At 52.9% G+C, this 16,149-nt stretch overlaps 1 protein-coding gene across 50 annotated transcripts in view; it reads left to right on the top strand.

The window, feature by feature from the left end:
* The window catches only part of ubr4 (ubiquitin protein ligase E3 component n-recognin 4), a 165,944-nt gene that overhangs the window by 55,879 nt on the left and 93,916 nt on the right, over nt 1–16,149 (top strand). For 33 of the 50 annotated variants that reach the window (XM_090185492.1, XM_090185528.1, XM_090185516.1 and 30 more), the window contains 12 exons: nt 419–489; nt 1,318–1,510; nt 2,612–2,737; nt 5,446–5,547; nt 6,118–6,288; nt 8,405–8,587; nt 8,777–8,935; nt 9,835–9,987; nt 10,293–10,520; nt 10,677–10,834; nt 11,015–11,186; nt 14,684–14,885. In XM_090185492.1, coding sequence (XP_090041618.1) covers nt 419–489; nt 1,318–1,510; nt 2,612–2,737; nt 5,446–5,547; nt 6,118–6,288; nt 8,405–8,587; nt 8,777–8,935; nt 9,835–9,987; nt 10,293–10,520; nt 10,677–10,834; nt 11,015–11,186; nt 14,684–14,885 — 1,918 coding nt within the window. The remainder of the gene's footprint in view (nt 1–418; nt 490–1,317; nt 1,511–2,611; nt 2,738–5,445; nt 5,548–6,117; nt 6,289–8,404; nt 8,588–8,776; nt 8,936–9,834; nt 9,988–10,292; nt 10,521–10,676; nt 10,835–11,014; nt 11,187–14,683; nt 14,886–16,149) is intronic. The other 17 variants (XM_090185503.1, XM_090185521.1, XM_090185529.1 and 14 more) reach the window with 1 other exon arrangement.

Here is a 16,149-nt window from a genome sequence, read left to right as displayed (position 1 = left end):
TAGTGTGGAATAGATAGAGAGAAGGCTAGAGGACTCCAAACCGCTTCATCTTCACATCAGCTGTCTCACTATTAGAGACACTGGGATTTCAGAAAACATTTCCCACATCGTGGTTCAACCTCCATTCGTCTTTCTGTGATTCCCTCCCAGCCTCTTTCTGTGATTCCCTCCCAGCCTCTCTTCTTGCCTCTTCCTCGACTCTATAGGAGAAGGTTCAAGGCCCTTCTCCTCTGACTTTCTTGTCCTATGTGTTTTGAGGAGGAGGATGATTCGAGGAAATAAGGAAGAGATTCATTGAGGGGGGAGAAAAAAAGCAGATGTGTTCAGTAGAGAGAACCTGGGTGTAATGGAGAGGAAATAGCGTATCTGTTAATAATGAGAAAAAAAACCAAGCTGATTTCTCTCTGCTGTGTCGTAGGATGAAGACTCCCAGTGCAATAAGCTGTGTACCTTCACCATCACCCAGAAGGAGTTCATGAACCAGCATTGGTAAAAGAAGCCCCTCCCCTCCTTCATGTGATCAATACCATTCCTTCACAGTATTCCACTTCCACATAGACTGTGTTTCAATAAACTAGACTTTCTGCCAAAGTGTAAAGGAAATGCCTCGTGTAAGAAATCTGGTAGGATTGCTAACTCACTCAACCCCACCCCACCAACCAACCCCACCAACCAACCAACCAATCCCACCCCACCCCACCAACCAATCCCACCCCACCAACCAACCCCACCCCCCAACCAACCAACCCAACCCCACCAACCAACCAACCCCACCAACCAACCAATCCCACCCCACCAACCAACCAACCAACCAATCCCACCCCACCAACCAACCAATCCCACCCACCAACCAACCAACCCCACCAACCAACCAATCCCACCCCACCAACCAACCAACCAATCCCACCCCACCAACCAACCAACCAACCAATCAATCCCACCCCACCAACCAACCAACCAACCAATCAATCCCACCCCACCCCACCAACCAATCCCACCCCACCCAACCAACCAACCCCACCCCACCAACCAACCCCACCCCACCAACCAACCCCACCCCACCAATCAACCAATCCCACCCCACCAACCAACCAACCAATCCCACCCCACCAACCAACCAACCAATCCCACCCCACCAACCAACCAACCCCACCCCACCAACCAACCAACCAATCCCACCCCACCAACCAACCAATCCCAATGCTTTTACATTTCTAGGAGGGGGGTGTTCTATACGAGTGTACACTTCAGGAGAAAGGACAGGGTAATTGAGACGTCTCTAGTGCATCTATTATAAGTCAACCTCCCCTCTCCTAGGTACCACTGTCACACGTGTAAGATGCTGGACGGGGTAGGTGTGTGTACAGTGTGCGCCAAGGTCTGTCACAAAGACCACGAGATCTCCTATGCCAAATACGGCTCTTTCTTCTGTGACTGCGGGGCCAAGGAGGACGGTACCTGTCAGGTGAGACCGAATACCTCAGGTCACCATGGGAAGAGAACCACTGCGGTAACTTTTGGCTTGCTATATCACTTATTCCATCCATCCCATTGGCTTATCCTCATAACCATCAGTGCCCCAGTTAGCTTGGGATCTCTAGCTGTTAAAGCCTCACCTTAAGAAACGTTACGTTAGGGAATCCATCCACTGTTTTGTTGTTGTTGTTGTTCTTGTTGTTCTTGTTGTTGTTGTTGTCTGTTTATCAAGTAGTACAACTTAAAACATCTCAGAATTAACTGGCTGACATGATTCAACTTTAAAAACAGAATTAATTCAAGTGATTAATATAAGTGATTAATATAAGTGATTAATATAAGTGATTAATATAGACAGATTTATATGGATCGTAATAATATCTGCATGCCTTGCCTGTCTGTATTTTCACTGATGTATTAGCGTGTGTGTGTGTGTGTGTGTGATCGTGTGCATAACTGTGGTCTTGAATGCGTGTGTGTGTGGGGGGGGTCGTGTGGGATCGTGTGTGTGTGTGTGGGATCGTGTGTGTGTGGTGTGTGTGTGGGATTGTGTGTGTGTGTGTGGGATTGTGTGTGTGTGTGTGGGATTGTGTGTGTGTGTGTGGGATTGTGTGTGTGTGTGTGGGATCGTGTGTGTGTGTATGGGATCGTGTGTGTGTGTATGGGATCGTGTGTGTGTGTGTGGGATCGTGTGTGTGTGTGTGGGATCGTGTGTGTGTGTGTGTGTGTGGGATCGTGTGTGTGTGTGTGGGATCGTGTGTGTGGGATCGTGTGTGTGGGATCGTGTGTGTGTGTGGGATCGTGTGTGTGTGTGGGATCGTGTGTGTGTGTGGGATCGTGTGTGTGTGTGTGGGGGATCGTGTGTGTGTGTGTGTGGGGGATCGTGTGTGTGTGTGTGTGGGATCGTGTGTGTGTGTGTGTGTGTGTGTGTGGGATCGTGTGTGTGTGTGTGTGGGGGATCGTGTGTGTGTGTGGGATCGTGTGTGTGTGTGGGATCGTGTGTGGGATCGTGTGTGTGTGTGTGGGATCGTGTGTGTGTGGGATCGTGTGCGCAACTGTGGTCTTGAATGCGCGCGTGCGTGTGTGTGTTCAGACAGTCAAATATCTCCTCTGACCAACCTGCGGTCGTCCTCAGGCCCTGGTGAAGCGCAGCCCCAGCAGCGGCACCATGAAGGAGTCGTCAGCCTTCCAGAGTGAACTGAGGATGCCTGAGAGTGCCATCCGCCATCAGAGCAGCCTGGGCTCTAGCGACAAGGGCAAGGTAAGATGAGGGAGATGGTGGATACCGAGTCAGTCATCACAACTGAATGGGGGATACCGAGTCGGTCGTACAACTGAATGGGGGTTACCGAGTCGGTCGTCACAACTGAATGGGGGATACCGAGTCGGTCGTCACAACTGAATGGGGGATACCGAGTCGGTCGTCACAACTGAATGGGGGATACCGAGTCGGTCGTCACAACTGAATGGGGGATACCGAGTCGGTCGTCACAACTGAATGGGGGATACCGAGTCGGTCGTCACAACTGAATGGGGGATACCGAGTCGGTCGTCACAACTGAATGGGGGATACCGAGTCGGTCGTCACAACTGAATGGGGGATACCGAGTCGGTCGTACAACTGAATGGGGGTTACCGAGTCGGTCGTCACAACTGAATGGGGGATACCGAGTCGGTCGTCACAACTGAATGGGGGATACCGAGTCGGTCGTCACAACTGAATGGGGGATACCGAGTCGGTCGTCACAACTGAATGGGGGATAGATACCGAGTCGGTCGTCACAACTGAATGGGGGATAGATACCGAGTCGGTCGTCACAACTGAATGGGGGATAGATACCGAGTCGGTCGTCACACCTGAATGGGGGATAGATACCGAGTCGGTCGTCACAACTGAATGGGGGATAGATACCGAGTCGGTCGTCACAACTGAATGGGGGATAGATACCGAGTCGGTCGTCACAACTGAATGGGGGATAGATACCGAGTCGGTCGTCACAACTGAATGGGGGATAGATACCGAGTCGGTCGTCACAACTGAATGGGGGATAGATACCGAGTCGGTCGTCACAACTGAATGGGGGATAGATACCGAGTCGGTCGTCACAACTGAATGGGGGATAGATACCGAGTCGGTCGTCACAACTGAATGGGGGATAGATACCGAGTCGGTCGTCACAACTGAATGGGGGATAGATACCGAGTCGGTCGTCACAACTGAATGGGGGATAGATACCGAGTCGGTCGTCACAACTGAATGGGGGATAGATACCGAGTCGGTCGTCACAACTGAATGGGGGATACCGAGTCGGTCGTACAACTGAATGGGGGTTACCGAGTCGGTCGTCACAACTGAATGGGGGATACCGAGTCGGTCGTCACAACTGAATGGGGGATACCGAGTCGGTCGTCACAACTGAATGGGGGATAGATACCGAGTCGGTCGTCACAACTGAATGGGGGATACCGAGTCGGTCGTCACAACTGAATGGGGGATACCGAGTCGGTCGTCACAACTGAATGGGGGATAGATACCGAGTCGGTCGTCACAACTGAATGGGGGATAGATACCGAGTCGGTCGTCACAACTGGATGGGGGATACCGAGTCGGTCGTCACACCTGAATGGGGGATACCGAGTCGGTCGTCACACCTGAATGGGGGATACCGAGTCGGTCGTCACAACTGAATGGGGGATAGATACCGAGTCGGTCGTCACAACTGAATGGGGGATAGATACCGAGTCGGTCGTCACAACTGAATGGGGGATAGATACCGAGTCGGTCGTCACAACTGAATGGGGGATAGATACCGAGTCGGTCGTCACACCTGAATGGGGGATACCGAGTCGGTCGTCACAACTGAATGGGGGATAGATACCGAGTCGGTCGTCACAACTGAATGGGGGATAGATACCGAGTCGGTCGTCACAACTGAATGGGGGATAGATACCGAGTCGGTCGTCACAACTGAATGGGGGATAGATACCGAGTCGGTCGTCACAACTGAATGGGGGATACCGAGTCGGTCGTCACAACTGAATGGGGGATACCGAGTCGGTCGTCACAACTGAATGGGGGATAGATACCGAGTCGGTCGTCACAACTGAATGCGTTCAACTGAAATGTGTCCTCATTTTTGTAACAGTATTTTTTCAAATTTTAATTTCACAATTTTCACCCACAACAACGGAGACGAAGCAACAACAACAGCACTCACTTACACTCACATATATATATATATACACACACACACACACACACACACACACACACACACACACACACACACACACACATATACACATATATATATATATATACGTACACCATTTTCCTCTCCCCGCTCTGTGCTTCTCTCACCCCATCACCATCATTGCGTCTCTCAATACATGCATTTGAAACAAACTTACAAACCGAAATTAAACAAAAAAGCTCAGTTTAAACCAAGAGGTTAGGTTCCACCCGTGTAGTTCTGAAATACATAGATCCCCGCCATTCTAAGAGAATCCTTGCAGCATAACAGCTGATACCTCAGGTTCTAGGTCATTTAGATAAGGTTCCCATACTTTGTAGAACTGATCTGTTTTAGAATGCAAGTCTTCCGCATTTTAACCCAACTCCTCTGAATCAGAGGTGCGGGGGGGGGGGGCTGCCTTAATTGACATCCATGTCTTCGTCGCCCGGGGAAACAGTAGGTTAACTGCCTTGCTCAGCGTTAAAATGACCGACAAACATAAGATTAGATAGCGTTTGTCTATTTTCTCCGAAATTTGCATTGCGCCATAAAAATGACTCCCGTGTTAACCTTTGTCCCGCTCTTTGTCATGTTGTGGATTTCAGGCAAATTAAAACTCCTTACACGACATGAGGGGGGGGGGGGGGCCACCAGACAATATACAACGTCTAGAGGTCTGGGGATTGGACAAGTCACTCTAAAAAATAAAATAAAAACATTGTTCACGTCACAGGTGACCATCTGTGAGGGCAAGCCTGGCGACGAGGACCGTCCCAAGAAGAGCAGCGTCTGTAAGAACATCGAGGGATGTCAGGAGGAACTGCTGGCACAAGTGGTGAGAGGTTTTCTACCGAAGGGCAGCGACGTCTCTTGCACTCTAACGTCAAGAGTTAGTTTATGTGTTAAACGTTCAGTCAAAACCAGACCTACATCACGTCTGTGTAAAGAAATGCGTGTCGGGGGGGCAATGTATCTGTCAAAACGGTTTCCAATTAATCCATATTTACACTTTGTCTTGACATTCAGGGACATTTTAAGATCAGTATTTGTTATGAGACGTTTCTGATAATATTCTGACGTTGTTATGACGTATCAGTGGCTGACGTTGACTTCCTCTCTCTCCGTCTCTCTCTCTCTCTGTCTCTGTGTCTCTCTCTCTGTCTCTGTGTCTCTCTCTCTGTCTCTCTCTGTGTCTCTCTCTCTCTCTCTCCATGTCTCTCTCTCTCTCTCTCTCTCTCCCCCTCTCTGTCTCTCTCGCTCTCCGTGTCTCTCTCTCTGTCTCTCTCGCTCTCCGTGTCTCTCTCGCTCTCCGTGTCTCTCTCTCTGTCTCTCTCGCTCTCCGTGTCTCTCTCTCTCTCTCTCTCTCTCCATCTCTCTCTCTCTCTCTCTCTCTCTCTCTCTCCAGTCTGGCTCCTCCACGGCGGCCGTGGTTCTGGAGATGTTGATCTTCCTGATGGATGCCATCCAGACTAACTTCCAGCAGGCCTCCGCTGTAGGCAGCAGCAGCCGAGCTCAGCAGGCCCTCAACGAGCTACACACTCAGGACAAGAGTGTTGAGATGACTGACCAACTGATGGTACAGTGCCACTGCTATACCTTTTTTAGTTCTTAACTATGAATGTGGGACAAACCAGTTCCATCGCTGTAGTAGGCTGGGAGGCAGTATAGCGGAGGATTCAGTTCAGCAGTGTTGAGACACCGGATTCAGTTCAGCAGTGTTGAGACACCGGATTCAGGTCAGCAGTGTTTAGACACCGGATTCAGGTCAGCAGTGAGACACCAGATTCAGTTCAGCAGTGAGACACCAGATTCAGTTCAGCAGTGTTGAGACACCGGATTCAGTTCAGCAGTGTTGAGACACCGGATTCAGGTCAGCAGTGTTGAGACACCGGATTCAGGTCAGCAGTGTTTAGACACCGGATTCAGTTCAGCAGTGTTGAGACACCGGATTCAGTTCAGCAGTGTTGAGACACCGGATTCAGGTCAGCAGTGTTTAGACACCGGATTCAGGTCAGCAGTGAGACACCAGATTCAGTTCAGCAGTGTGAGACACCGGATTCAGTTCAGCAGTGTTGAGACACCGGATTCAGTTCAGCAGTGTTTAGACCGGATTCAGTTCAGCAGTGTTTAGACCGGATTCAGTTCAGCAGTGAGACACCGGATTCAGTTCAGCAGTGTTGAGACCGGATTCAGGTCAGCAGTGTTTAGACCGGATTCAGTTCAGCAGTGAGACACCGGATTCAGTTCAGCAGTGTTTAGACCGGATTCAGTTCAGCAGTGTTTAGACCGGATTCAGTTCAGCAGTGAGACACCGGATTCAGTTCAGCAGTGTTTAGACCGGATTCAGTTCAGCAGTGAGACACCGGATTCAGTTCAGCAGTGTTGAGACCGGATTCAGGTCAGCAGTGTTTAGACCGGATTCAGGTCAGCAGTGTTTAGACCGGATTCAGTTCAGCAGTGTTTAGACCGGATTCAGGTCAGCAGTGAGACACCGGATTCAGTTCAGCAGTGTTGAGACCGGATTCAGGTCAGCAGTGTTTAGACCGGATTCAGTTCAGCAGTGTTTAGACCGGATTCAGGTCAGCAGTGAGACACCGGATTCAGGTCAGCAGTGTGAGACACTGGATTCAGTTCAGCAGTGTGAGAGACCGGGTTCAGGTCAGCAGTGTGAGACACCGGATTCAGGTCAGCAGTGTGAGACACCGGATTCAGGTCAGCAGTGTGAGACACCGGATTCAGGTCAGCAGTGTGAGACACCGGATTCAGGTCAGCAGTGTGAGACACCGGATTCAGGTCAGCAGTGTGAGACACCGGATTCAGGTCAGCAGTGTGAGAGACCGGATTCAGGTCAGCAGTGTGAGAGACCGGATACAGGTCAGCAGTGTGAGAGACCGGATTCAGGTCAGCAGTGTGAGAGACCGGATTCAGGTCAGCAGTGTGAGAGACCGGATTCAGGTCAGCAGTGTGAGAGACCGGATTCAGGTCAGCAGTGTGAGAGACCGGATTCAGGTCAGCAGTGTGAGAGACCGGATTCAGGTCAGCAGTGTGAGAGACCGGATTCAGGTCAGCAGTGTGAGAGACCGGATTCAGGTCAGCAGTGTGAGAGACCGGATTCAGGTCAGCAGTGTGAGAGACCGGATTCAGGTCAGCAGTGTGAGAGACCGGATTCAGGTCAGCAGTGTGAGAGACCGGATTCAGGTCAGCAGTGTTTAGACCGGATTCAGGTCAGCAGTGTGAGACACCGGATTTAGGTCAGCAGTGTGAGACACCGGATTCAGGTCAGCAGTGTGAGACACCGGATTCAGGTCAGCAGTGTGAGACACCGGATTTAGGTCAGCAGTGTGAGACACCGGATTCAGGTCAGCAGTGTGAGACACCGGATTCAGGTCAGCAGTGTGAGACACCGGATTCAGGTCAGCAGTGTGAGACACCGGATTCAGGTCAGCAGTGTGAGACACCGGATTCAGGTCAGCAGTGTGAGACACCGGATTCATCTGATCAAGGTGTAGAACACAGCTGGGACAAAAACCCAGCTGTGCTGCTTCGGCTCCAGGAGTCGACGTGAGGAGGCACAAGAACGTCTAAGCCTAGCGAAGTGTGAGAACCAAGCCGTATTTGATGCTCCATTGAGCCTCCTTCGTCCAGTCTCCTCCTCATGACTTAACACGCCCTCTTCCTCTGCGTCTCCCCAGGTCCCTACCCTTGGTTCCCAGGAGGGAGCTTTTGAGAACGTGCGTATGAACTACAGTGGAGACCAGGGCCAGACCATCAGACAGCTCATCAGTGCCCACGTGCTGCGACGCGTCGCCATGTGTGTGTTGTCTTCGCCCCACGGGCGCCGCCAGCACCTCGCCGTCAGCCACGAGAAGGGCAAGGTGGGCACATTGTTGCGCTAAATTGTATTTAAAAAAGTTCAAAAGCAGCGTTTCATCTTGATGTTATTTTGTGTGCTTTTAGATAATTTCGCAGAACCTGAACGCTCGGTTCCACTTTCTGTCTGGTGCTGACCCAGGGTTCCCTTAACCCTCTGCTCTCCTCTCCCCTCACTGTCCCCTCGTCTCCAGATCACCGTCCTGCAGCTGTCGGCTCTACTCAAGCAGGCTGATTCCAGTAAGAGGAAGTTAACCCTGACTCGTCTGGCCTCGGCTCCCGTCCCCTTCACCGTGCTCAGCCTCACTGGGAACCCCTGCAACGAAGACTATCTGGCTGTCTGTGGACTCAAGGTTAGTCAGATTCATTACAGGGTCTTCAGAAGCCATGTCTACAATTCCTCACTTCCTGTCTTCTTTGCCTCCCTCTCAACCATTTTTGGGGGCAGAGGTATTCAAGGTCGTCCCCTTTGACCTTCTTCTCAAAAGCATTTTCAGAAGGAGGCGAGGAGATGATGCAAGGAATTGAGAAAGAACCCCTGTCTCTAGATTTAGGGCCTATCTAGCTATATGTGTATTGAATTGAGAAAGGCCCTAAATCTAGAGACAAGGGGTCTATCTAGCTATATGTGTATATGTACAGTACAGTGCATTCCTGAAGTATTCAGACTAGGGCTGTTTCAGTGACTGTGTTACCGCCACACAGTAAAATTCCACTCCACGCTCTGTTGCAATCACATCAATGTAAATGTCATGAGAGCCCATGCTCATGTTACGCAACATTTTCTATAGGCTATGCAATTGTTTGAGAGAAAAAAAAAGTGATGGCCTCTGTTAAAAAGAGGAGGATCCCCATCAGCTTCCTATAGGGTAGGCCAACTGTATTTATTTCTCAACTTTCCTAATATGAAGTAGTTTGCTTTTCTTTACAACAGGAGTATATCCTACCTGGCTGCCATGAACATAAACCAGGGGAAAAGCATCCTCCATTCACTATTTAAGTGCATAGATGACATGTATTTTTTTCCCGCTGCCCCTGTTTAGATACAGGTGCATTATAATGGTCCATTCTAAATCAAAACTAATTAAACACATTATTTAGTCTATGTGAAGACAAGATTTAATCAAGAATAGTCTGATGGGTGACAATATTACCCAATCACGGAATAATGCCTTGTTTTTGCTGCTTTTTCTAATCATAGTCGCACACCTCATGTTGCCAAGCTGTCTGTCTCTCTCTCTCTCTCGTTCAGGACTGCCACGTGCTGACGTTCAGTAGTACAGGCTCAGTGTCAGAACACCTGGTGCTGCACCCTCAGCTGGCTACTGGGAACTTCATCATCAAGGCTATCTGGCTGCCTGGCTCCCAGACGGAGCTGGCCATCATCACGGCGGACTTCGTCAAGGTACCACATCAGCTCTTTATACAGTTTGCTAAGTGATTGCTTCAAATGTAGATACAAAAAAAAAAATTGTGACAAATTCCTGGGCTAATCTTTTTTTTATCCAGCTCTTGAGGTAGTATAACGTGCATGCCTTAGACAAGGACCTGACTGTAAAAACACTAACAGAACAGAGCAGAGCAGAATGGAAAATCATCTCTTTGTTGGTCCTTTTGTCTTTCAATAGAAGAATGAATGGAATAGAAGGGTTGATTTGCATAACAGTGTTGATTGGTGAGACTCTTCTTCTTCTTCTTCTCTCCTGTTAGATCTATGACCTGTCAGTGGACGCTCTGAGCCCTGTGTACTACTTCCTGCTGCCGAGCTCCAAGATCCGTGACGCCACCTTCCTGTTCAACGAGGAAGGGAAGAGCATCATCGTCATCATGTCCTCTGCTGGCTACATGTACACACAGGTCATGGACGAGTCGTCCAGCGCCCAACACGGACCCTTCTATGTTACCTCAGTCCTGGAGATCAGCCACCAGGACCTTAAGGTACAAACACACCTGGGTTGAACGCAGAAATCCTTCAAATAGTTTCTCTTTAACTTTTTAAAAACAGAGACGGTAGAGGGGCTGGGTGGCAGAGGAGTGTTACAGCCATGGTTTCCAGACGCTGCTGTTCTGACTGGTCTCTCTCTGTCCTTCCAGGACAGTAACGGTCAGGTTGCTGGCGGCGGTGTATCGGTGTACTACAGCCACGTTCTCCAGATGCTGTTCTTCAGCTACAGCCAGGGCAAGTCGTTCGCTGCCACCGTCAGTCGCAGCACCACCGACGTACAGAGACTCTTCACCATCAACGTCAAAGGGTAAGGAGAACCAACGGAGTACTGATGAACTTTTTCAATTTTTTATTTATTTTTGTATTAAGTAAGTAGACAACTGGATAGTTAGAATTATACACCACTTGTTGTAATTGGACAACATTTGTCAGGAGTTATTAATAATTTAATTTTTTCGATGTATCTTAACGTTCTCCGTCTCTCCAGCTCTAATGGGGGCAGTAAGACGTCTCCAGCTCTGTGCCAGTGGTCTGAGGTGATGAACCACCCAGGCCTGGTGTGCTGCGTCCAGCAGACTACTGGTATTCCACTGGTCATCATGGTCAAACCTGACACCTTCCTCATCCAGGAGATCAAGACCCTGCCCGCTAAGGCTAAGGTATAGTACACACACACACACACACACACACTCTGGTCATCATGGTCAAACCTGACACCTTCCTCATCCAGGAAATGAAGACCCTGCCTTCTAAGGTAGCATATCAGAGCCCAATAAACATACTCTTTCTCAGTTTGTCTTTCCTCCATTCCTCTCTTACTTCCTTCTCTAAAGGCATTGGACTTCAGGTCTTCTGTGTTTTGAGGAGGAGGCAAGGAGAGAGAACCCCATTGAGCCACACCCACCCCACAGAGCCACACACCAACCCACCCCACAGAGCCACACACCAACCCACCCCACAGAGCCACACACCAACCCACCCCACAGAGCCACACACCAACCCACCCCATTGAGCCACACCCACCCCACAGAGCCACACACCAACCCACCCCACAGAGCCACACACCAACCCACCCCACAGAGCCACACACCAACCCACCCCACAGAGCCACACACCAATCCACCCCACAGAGCCACACACCAATCCACCCCACAGAGCCACACACCAATCCACCCCACAGAGCCACACACCAACCCACCCCACAGAGCCACACACCAATCCACCCCACAGAGCCACACACCAATCCACCCCACAGAGCCACACACCAATCCACCCCACAGAGCCACACACCAACCCACCCCACAGAGCCACACACCAACCCACCCCACTGAGCCACACACCAACCCACCCCACAGAGCCACACACCAACCAACCCCACAGAGCCACACACCAACCCACCCCACAGAGCCACACACCAACCCACCCCACAGAGCCACACACCAACCCACCCCACAGAGCCACACACCAACCCACCCCACAGAGCCACACACCAACCCACCCCATTGAGCCACACCCACCCCACAGAGCCACACACCAACCCACCCCACTGAGCCACACACCAACCCACCCCACTGAGCCACACACCAACCCACCCCACTGAGCCACACACCAACCCACCCCACTGAGCCACACACCAACCCACCCCACTGAGCCACACACCAACCCACCCCACAGAGCCACACACCAACCCACCCCATTGAGCCACACCCACCCCACAGAGCCACACACCAACCCACCCCATTGAGCCACACCCACCCCACAGAGCCACACACCAACCCACCCCACAGAGCCACACACCAATCCACCCCACAGAGCCACACACCAACCCACCCCACTGAGCCACACACCAACCCACCCCACAGAGCCACACACCAACCCACCCCACAGAGCCACACACCAACCCACCCCACAGAGCCACACACCAACCCACCCCACAGAGCCACACACCAACCCACCCCACAGAGCCACACACCAACCCACCCCACAGAGCCACACACCAACCCACCCCACTGAGCCACACACCAACCCACCCCACAGAGCCACACACCAACCCACCCCACTGAGCCACACACCAATCCACCCCACAGAGCCACACACCAACCCACCCCACAGAGCCACACACCAACCCACCCCACAGAGCCACACACCAACCCACCCCACTGAGCCACACACCAATCCACCCCACAGAGCCACACACCAACCCACCCCACAGAGCCACACACCAACCCACCCCACTGAGCCACACACCAACCCACCCCACAGAGCCACACACCAACCAACCCCACAGAGCCACACACCAACCCACCCCACAGAGCCACACACCAACCCACCCCACAGAGCCACACACCAACCCACCCCACAGAGCCACACACCAACCCACCCCACAGAGCCACACACCAACCCACCCCACAGAGCCACACACCAACCCACCCCACAGAGCCACACACCAACCCACCCCATTGAGCCACACCCACCCCACAGATCCACACACCAACCCACCCCACTGAGCCACACACCAACCCACCCCACTGAGCCACACACCAACCCACCCCACTGAGCCACACACCAACCCACCCCACTGAGCCACACACCAACCCACCCCACTGAGCCACACACCAACCCACCCCACAGAGCCACACACCAACCCACCCCATTGAGCCACACCCACCCCACAGAGCCACACACCAACCCACCCCATTGAGCCACACCCACCCCACAGAGCCACACACCAACCCACCCCACAGAACCACACACCAATCCACCCCACAGAGCCACACACCAACCCACCCCACTGAGCCACACACCAACCCACCCCACAGAGCCACACACCAACCCACCCCACAGAGCCACACACCAACCCACCCCACTGAGCCACACACCAACCCACCCCACAGAGCCACACACCAACCCACCCCACAGAGCCACACACCAACCCACCCCACTGAGCCACACACCAACCCACCCCACAGAGCCACACACCAACCCACCCCACTGAGCCACACCCATCCCACAGAGCCACACACCAACCCACCCCACTGAGCCACACACCAACCCACCCCACTGAGCCACACACCAACCCACCCCACAGAGCCACACACCAACCCACCCCACAGAGCCACACACCAACCCACCCCACAGAGCCACACACCAACCCACCCCACAGAGCCACACACCAACCCACCCCACAGAGCCACACACCAACCCACCCCACAGAGCCACACACCAACCCACCCCACAGAGCCACACACCAACCCACCCCACAGAGCCACACACCAACCCACCCCACAGAGCCACACACCAACCCACCCCACAGAGCCACACACCAACCCACCCCACAGAGCCACACACCAACCCACCCCACAGAGCCACACACCAACCCACCCCACAGAGCCACACACCAACCCCACAGAGCCACACACCAACCCACCCCACAGAGCCACTCACCCACACGAGCCACACACCCACACCCATCCCACAGAGCCACACACCAACCCCACAGAGCCACACACCAACCAACCCCACAGAGCCACACACCAACCCACCCCACAGAGCCACACACCAACCCACCCCACAGAGCCACACACCAACCCACCCCACAGAGCCACACACCAACCCACCCCACAGAGCCACACACCAACCCACCCCACAGAGCCACACACCAACCCACCCCACAGAGCCACACACCAACCCACCCCACAGAGCCACACACCAACCCACCCCACTGAGCCACACACCAACCCACCCCACAGAGCCACTCACCCACACGAGCCACACACCCACACCCATCCCACAGAGCTACACACCAACCCACCCCACAGAGCCACACACCAACCCACCCCACAGAGCCACACACCAACCCACCCCACAGAGCCACACACCAACCCACCCCACAGAGCCACACACCAACCCACCCCACAGAGCCACACACCAACCAACCCCACAGAGCCACACACCAACCAACCCCACAGAGCCACACACCAACCAACCCCACAGAGCCACACACCAACCCACCCCACAGAGCCACACACCAACCCACCCCACAGAGCCACACACCAACCCACCCCACAGAGCCACTCACCCACACGAGCCACACACCCACACCCATCCCACTGAGACACACACATACACCACTAATACTCCTGTCTCCTCCCGTCAGATCCAGGACATGGTAGCTATCCGTCACACAGCGTCTAACGAGCAGCAGCGAACCACCATGATCCTGCTGTGTGAGGACGGCTCTCTGAGGATCTACATGGCTAACGTAGACAACACCTCCTATTGGCTCCAGCCCTCCCTGCAGCCCTGCTCCGGCATCTCCATCATGAAGCCTGTCAGGAAACGCAAGGCTGCTGCCGCAAGTGGGTTAAACTAAACAGCGTCTGTCTGTCTCACTCCCTCTCTGTCTGTCTGTCTCGCTCCCTCGCTGTCTGTCTGTCTGTCTCGCTCCCTCGCTGTCTGTCTCGCTCCCTCGCTGTCTGTCTGTCTGTCTCGCTGTCTGTCTGTCTCGCTGTCTGTCTGTCTCGCTGTCTGTCTGTCTCGCTGTCTGTCTGTCTCGCTGTCTGTCTGTCTCGCTGTCTGTCTGTCTCGCTGTCTGTCTGTCTCGCTGTCTGTCTGTCTCGCTGTCTGTCTGTCTCGCTGTCTGTCTCGCTGTCTGTCTGTCTGTCTCTCGCTCCCTCGCTCTCTGTCTGTTTGTCTCGCTCCCTCTCTGTCTGTCTGTCTGTCTGTCTGTCCTCCAAATCCTTTCCTTTCACGTCACTCATTCAGTTTGTTTTTCCAGGTTACCGGTGCCAGTTTAGTCAAAATGCTTTAGTCAACTGAATAAATCACACACACACATTTTCTCCAGAAAGTGTACTTTTATAGAGCCCCTCTACCGTATAGAGCCCCTCTACCGTATAGAGCCCCTCTACCGTATAGAGCCCCTCTACCGTATAGAGCCCCTCTACCGTATAGAGCCCCTCTACCGTATAGAGCCCCTCTACCGTATAGAGCCCCTCTACCGTATAGAGCCCCTCTACCGTATACAGCCCCTCTACCGTATACAGCCCCTCTACCGTATACAGCCCCTCTACCGTGTAGAGCCCCTCTACCGTGTACAGCCCCTCTACCGTGTACAGCCCCTCTACCGTGTACAGCCCCTCTACCGTGTACAGCCCCTCTACCGTATACAGCCCCTCTACCGTATACAGCCCCTCTACCGTATACAGCCCCTCTACCGTGTAGAGCCCCTCTACCGTATACAGCCCCTCTACCGTGTACAGCCCCTCTACCGTGTACAGCCCCTCTACCGTGTACAGCCCCTCTACCGTGTACAGCCCCTCTACCGTGTACAGCCCCTCTACCGTGTACAGCCCCTCTACCGTATAGAGCCCCTCTACCGTATAGAGCCCCTCTACCGTATAGAGCCCCTCTACCGTATAGAGCCCCTCTACCGTATACAGCCCCTCTACCGTGTACAGCCCCTCTACCGTGTACAGCCCCTCTACCGTGTACAGCCCCTCTACCGTGTACAGTCCCTCTACTGTTGTTTTATTTCTTTACTTATTGTTCACCTAATACCTACAGTGCCTTGCGAAAGTATTCGGCCCCCTTGAACTTTGCGACCTTTTGCCACATTTCAGG

The sequence above is a fragment of the Oncorhynchus mykiss genome, chromosome 9 (assembly GCF_057628025.1).
Source record: "Oncorhynchus mykiss isolate SJ-2025 chromosome 9, ASM5762802v1, whole genome shotgun sequence".
Classification (NCBI taxonomy): Eukaryota; Metazoa; Chordata; class Actinopteri; order Salmoniformes; family Salmonidae; genus Oncorhynchus; species Oncorhynchus mykiss.
The sequence above is the reverse complement of the archived record's forward strand: the minus strand, read 5'-3'. Positions and strand labels throughout refer to the sequence as shown.